The sequence below is a fragment of the Pararge aegeria genome, chromosome 18 (genome assembly GCF_905163445.1).
Source record: "Pararge aegeria chromosome 18, ilParAegt1.1, whole genome shotgun sequence".
NCBI classification, from domain to species: domain Eukaryota; kingdom Metazoa; phylum Arthropoda; class Insecta; order Lepidoptera; family Nymphalidae; genus Pararge; species Pararge aegeria.
Genome location: NC_053197.1, coordinates 17,385,173 through 17,391,347, shown reverse-complemented (window position 1 = coordinate 17,391,347; position 6,175 = coordinate 17,385,173). Strand labels below are relative to the sequence as shown.

The 6,175-nt window shown below is 40.3% G+C and overlaps 1 protein-coding gene across 1 annotated transcript; it reads right to left on the bottom strand.

The window, feature by feature from the left end:
- Nucleotides 1-2,020: 2,020 nt before the first annotated feature.
- On the bottom strand, nucleotides 2,021-6,164 carry LOC120631812. Its single transcript, XM_039901493.1, has 2 exons — nucleotides 4,808-6,164; nucleotides 2,021-2,387 (listed from the first exon to the last, which is right to left on the bottom strand). The coding sequence occupies exons 1-2, from the start codon at nucleotides 6,162-6,164 to the stop codon at nucleotides 2,365-2,367; spliced, it is 1,380 nt and encodes a 459-aa protein (XP_039757427.1). The 3' UTR covers nucleotides 2,021-2,364.
- Nucleotides 6,165-6,175: the final 11 nt, after the last annotated feature.

Below are 6,175 nucleotides of genomic sequence, written 5' to 3'. Positions count from 1 at the left end.
AATAAATTATCATTGTTCCTAGAGTTTCTAGGAAAAGTGTTATTTTCTGTAAATTTTCAGTAAATTTTAAATCACAAATCTACGCTACTAGCCATGCGACGCTACTTCTCAACCTCTGCTGAGACCCTAATAGTTTGAGAGGCTATAAATGAAAGGGATTTCTGAAAAAAAAAAAAAAAAAGGATTTATTGACCTGTAGTGATTCTATTTGGTTATTGATATTTTAGTAGGTTTATTGTATGGAGGGTAGAGGTAAGGAGACTCATCTGTGTATATGTGCATCCACTAGCGCCATTGTGGAGGATTATATACACTATACCCTCCATAGTTTATTGTGAAATAACATCTATGGAGGGTAGAGGTAAGGAGAGTCATCTTATATGGGAGAAAATTTGAAAAAGTGTCCAGTTGTTGCGCTAAATAACAGTTCAAAAATCCTCCACAATGGCGCTGGTGGATGCACAGGGTATGGTATGAATGTAGCAATCGTAGATGAATTGAAGTATGCCGAGTTAAAAAATTTAATGTCATTATCGACTAAAGTAGTTAATTATTGAGAATTTCAACAACTTACGTTGTACAAAATATTGTGGTAAATATAACCTTACTTCCTTGTTTACCTTGTTTATTTTTCAAGCCTACTCTAACAATATTTATATTTGGCGCTTCTTTTAAGAGTTACCCTGATGCAAATGTGGCGCCCTCCTAATTTAATACATTTTGACGACACTTTTCATATACACAGATGACTCTCCTTACCTCTACCCTCTATAATAACATCTTAGTTTTTGACCTTGAGAACCCACTGCTCGATTCAATAGCTTTTTCAACGAGTTGCCAACTGAAAGTGTACCTACATACAAAACCGAATACGCATAATTTTACAGCCACAGTTGTAAACTCAACTGAATGGAGATGAAAGATCACACCCGACAAGCAATAGTAGTAAGTTAGTGAACTGGGGATCTCATATTGTGCCAACTTACCGAGAAATAAAAGAAATATCGCCTTTCCAACCACTGATGTACTATTAGAGGTCAATATTTCCAACTCAAGTTTATTACAATATCTTACTGTACTAATAAGAAAGATAAATATCAGAGGTAACGCTTATGACTGGATAGTCATATCCTGATGCTACAAAAATGGGCGTATAAATAACAGTACATATGAACTGAAAAAAGGTGTGCCCCAACGTAGCAGCATACTATTTATGTTCTTTTCCCTTTTAACATACATAAGACGTAGCAACAAGCCATTCTTGTGTTATTGTTTGCAGATGATAAAAATTGTTGTATAATAAGTATCGACTTATTAAAATATGGAATATTAAATATGACGTACGAACAAGAAATAATGTTACTATTAGCAGCGTTTTACCTGAAAAATAAAACGCTTATTAATACTTACCTTATTTGAAACTTTTGGTTGAAGAGGGCACTACTGTTTTCTGCTTTATCTATGTATAATCTGTCCCAATTTATTGACCTCTCGCTCGCACATCTCCCATCTCACCTGGCAGCTCAGCGGTTTGAACCGCGTAAACTTCTATCATTGAGTCGAAAACCCACCCAGGCAGAAATAAAATGGAAAGTTTCAAATAAGGTAAGTATTAATAAGCGTTTTATTTTTCAGGTAAAACGCTGCTATTAATCCTTGACCGTTATTTGAAACTTTTGGTTGAAGACGTGTTTGTTATCGCCTGGTGGAGATGGACGCCAATGTGACTTTTTTACCTATACTTAAAAGAATGTGTAAATACAGATTAAAGTAGGTAGGTACTCATACGACAGCTTTACGTAGATCCAAGAGGACCTTAGCTATTAAAAGGGGTTTAGATTGTATGAGAAAAATATTTATTAAAAATTAAAATACACAAAAAGGTATTCACTTGTTACTCCAACATGAAAATAATTTACCTTACTACTTACGATTAGTAGGTATATAGGCAAGTAGCAAAACTTATGCAATCAAATACATTTGAAAAATAATTAATGATATGGAACAAAGAGTTAGTAATACCATAATGCGCAGGGACTTTGATAATTTCCCGTCTATAAAAATGTCTGAAAGTATTTTCAGATCTCCAATTTCCTCGCGATAGGATGTCGTCTATAGGAACGTTGTCAGCCCAGTTCTTTGAAGCTACCGCTGATCGAATACTACCCGGGGACGCGATGATTCCAGCTTCAGCTAATAATGTCCTTACCGATCCAGCAATCACTGTCCTAGATGCAGCTTTAGGTTGACCTCTTAAATGTACAAATAAGTTAGAACACTTTGCTGCTTCACGCCTGTCGTGAAGGAGCTCCTTACAGTGGCTTACCCAAAAAACCGGGTCAACTTTCTTTCCTCTAGGGCTTCTTAGTAATTTCCACCCCGACTGTCTGTAATCACAATTATCAGTTTTAGAACCGAAATTCGGCCATAAAATGAGATAGTCGCTTTTCTTTTCAAAATGATTATCATCTACGGCCAGCAAAGTTAGGTCATGTACACGACGACCTGAACATAACAACAGCAAGACCGCGCAATGTCTAGATGTTTGAAAAAAGTTGTTTTCATCAATATTATATCTTTCTAAATAGGAAACGAGAATATCAATATTCCAAACAAATTTCTTATGATTCACAGGTTTCTGCAATGATATTGATTTTAAAACATGCTTAACTAGGACGTGTGAGCTTAAATGACCGGATAGTTCCGTATTGCATAACGTGGATACAACAGATTTATGCAATAAAATAGTGTTGTATGATAATTTTTCTTTTAAATGTAAGTCTGCTAAGAACTTTGCTACATTAGAACCGCTAGGGCTAAATGGATTGACTGAACAAGTTTTTTTTTTCCAAGCAAGCCATCTATTCCATGCTGCTTTGTAAGTCTTACGTGTGGACGGACGCCAGGATGACAATAATAGTTCTAATTGAGAATCATCCCAGCCAGTTAGATCTTCCGACCAGCCCCACATTTCCATACTTCTAATGTCATTTCTCGTACGTTGGGAGGTGGTAGGCCTGTCGATTTGTCTATCAGGTACCGATCCAGACGACGTATCGTGAATGGCGCTGCCAACGCCCTGGATTTGAGGTCTGATCTCCAAAACACCCGCTTCCACCAAGGAACAACCAAAAGAAATGTCCCTTGTGCTTGATTGAGATGTGCTAGCACCCTGGGTATCAAGTAAGGTGGAGGAAAAACCCAAGCTAGCTGGTAACTCCATTGGTGGGAAAAAGCATTGTGGAACATTGCTTGACTGTCGTGTTGATCTAAGGAGACATAATTGGCCACTACATGTGCATTTTTCGAGGCAAACAGATCTATAACAGGAATTCCAAATTTTCTGAAAATTATTTCTGTGCAAGGTGCCACTCTGGGGGTGATCGGTAACGAGATAGATGATCTGCGTGGCTGTTGTACTTTCCCGGTATGTGATAAGCAGAGAGATGGATCTGATGAAGCTCTAACAAGTGAAAAATTTTGAATGTAATTTTCATGAGAGCTGTAGATTTCGTGCCACCTTCGTTCCGAATGTAGGAAACCGCTGTTCGGTTGTCGCTTTGCCACAGAACTGTGGATCGATTCAGAAACCGATGTTGAACTTGCAAAACCTTCAATACAGCAAGAAGTTCTTTCTGATTGCAATGCAAGTCCTGTTCCTGATCGGTCCACTGTCCTGAAAACGCTCGACTGTCCAATTGTGCTCCCCAGGCCAGGTCGGATGCGTCTGTCACCAGAAAATGATTTGGGGCTGGTAAATGAACACAACTCGGTAAACAGTGGTTTTGGAGCCACCAGGTAAGGTTTTTCAATGCCTCCTTTGAAAGCGGATTCCGGCTGCTTGTGGTCTTTTTGGATGCTACATTGAGAAGGTCGAGAAGGCCTCGATAGTGTAGTCTCCCTTTGGGGACTACAAAACTCGCGAAATTCAGAAAGCCGACTAAACTTCGCAGTTCTTTTAGTGTAACAAAGCCCTTGCTCAGAATATTTGTGATCTTTAGACAGAGACTGAGACCTTTTTCTGATGGTAAAGATTTTTCGTTCTTCCGAGTATCCCATTGTACTCCTAGGAAGATGAGCTTTTGCTTAGGCTTTGACTTGCCTAGGTTTACTTGCCAACCGAGGTAACGAAGCCTCTCTAAAACAATTTGTACTTGAGACTGTAGGACTTGTGGACTCTGATGGGCCAGGAGAAAGTCGTCCAAATAAACGATAATACGTATCCCTTGCTCTCTCAGAGTTTGAGCTAATTTGTCAGGGAAGCGAACACCTTTGGTGCCGTGCTGAGACCAAAGGGTAGGCATGACATTTGTAACAATTCGCCCCTGTAAACTAGTCGAAGAAATCGCCTGTGGGACGCACTTATCGGTAAATGGAAATGTGACAAATCTATTTTGCACATCCAATCCTTGGACTGTAGAAAATCGGGAACACGGTAAACGTTTATTAGTCGGAATTTGTCTGTTATTACGTAATCGTTGAGAGCCGACAGGTTGAAAATGGGTCGGTGAGATCCGTCGCTCTTTGGAACCAAGAACATGTTCGAAATAAAACTTGGTGCATGGTCGACTACTTCTAAAACACCGTGATTTATCATTTGGTTTACAACGGTTGTCATTTGATCTGATGTCCGAGTACAGAACCGCTTGCCCGCTAGATCTGGCAATACCAGAGGGGGTTTTTGGAAAAATGGTATGCGATACCCTTGTAATATTTTCTGAATGAAGATCGGAGCCCCCAGTTGAGCCCACCGACGGCGGTATAGAAGTAGTTGACCCGCCCTGAATGTCTGATTGTCAAAACTTACGTTTTCTTCCTCTAGAGTTGTTCTCCGAGGAGGTTGAATGACGTTTCGGATTGTTAAATTGTCCTTTGTTACTGTCCAGAGTCTTGCTCCCTTGACGGCCCCCTCTTTGACGAAAGGAACCTCTGTGGCTATTCGAAAATGTATGACGTTTGTCATTATAGTTATTATATCTCTGTCCCTGCGAGGGATGAGAATGAAAACAACCCTGCGAGGGTTGGTTTGTATGGGAAATGCGCCCGGAAGCGCAACATCCATGAGAAGGTACATTTTGATTCACCTGCCCCTGCGAGGGGTGGTGTACAGGCTTGCTCGGTCCAGCTTGCGAAGCGGGAGCATTTAAACCATGTCTGTTCAAGGGCAGGAAAGCTTTCCGGACGCCACCAGCTTTTTCAAGTACCTTGGTCAGTGATTCAGCTTCAAACAAATGGCGGCAGGAGGGGGGTACTTTCTTTACGGCAACCTTAGTTAAAGGATCCCGTAGACAATTTGTTATACCGTCTCTCCTCATCTGAACAACTTCCGCCCGATGGCCACAAACTAGTTGTAGCAGTTCCGATGAAGTCTTATAAAACTCACCATTTAAAAAGTGTTCGTTTATTTTCTCACTTAGCCCTTCATAAGTAACTTCAGAGTCACGGGCCCATTGTAAGAGTTTACGGAGGGTAGTTTGTAAAACTTCGCGTTGTTTCAGAACACAAAACGTTAAGCCAGCGTATGCTTTATCGGAATGGGCTAGATGCCGTAATGAATCATAGGCTTTAATCTCGTCATTGGCCTCTAGCTCGACAAAACCAGGAGTGTGATTATATAACTTCTGAGTCTCCGCGTATCGAACTTCACACCACTCACTACGTTCAAAATGTTGAATCTCTTTTAATGTCGCTAAATAATTCTGAGGAGCTTTGGGAACTGAGGGTTCCTTGAGCTTCGTTTCGATTTCAAATACGAAGTTCGGCTCCGTAAGTACTTCCGATTGCTTATTAATGGATTCGTGCTCACTGCCATCGATGTAAAGTTCCCCGCTAATATTGCCATCAACTAAATCCGAATTCAAAAAATTTAAATTTGTTTGTTCTCGAAGTTTCTGAACTTCCTGTGTCAACTTGTTTAAGAGACGGCGGTCACGTTGACGATGACGATTACGTTTGCCGCCCCTCTTTTTACGTTTATTGCCTTTTTTATGCTTTCGAGAATTTGAGCTAGCTGATGAAGAAGTACTCTGAGCACTTGAGGAGCTCGAGGAGCTACTACTAGAAGAGCTACGCCGTCTTTTAGATTGCTTATCGGTACGTAACCCGCCGCTGATGGTATTCGTCGAAATATTATCGCTAAATAATTCACCTTCTTTATCACTCATTTCTAACCAAT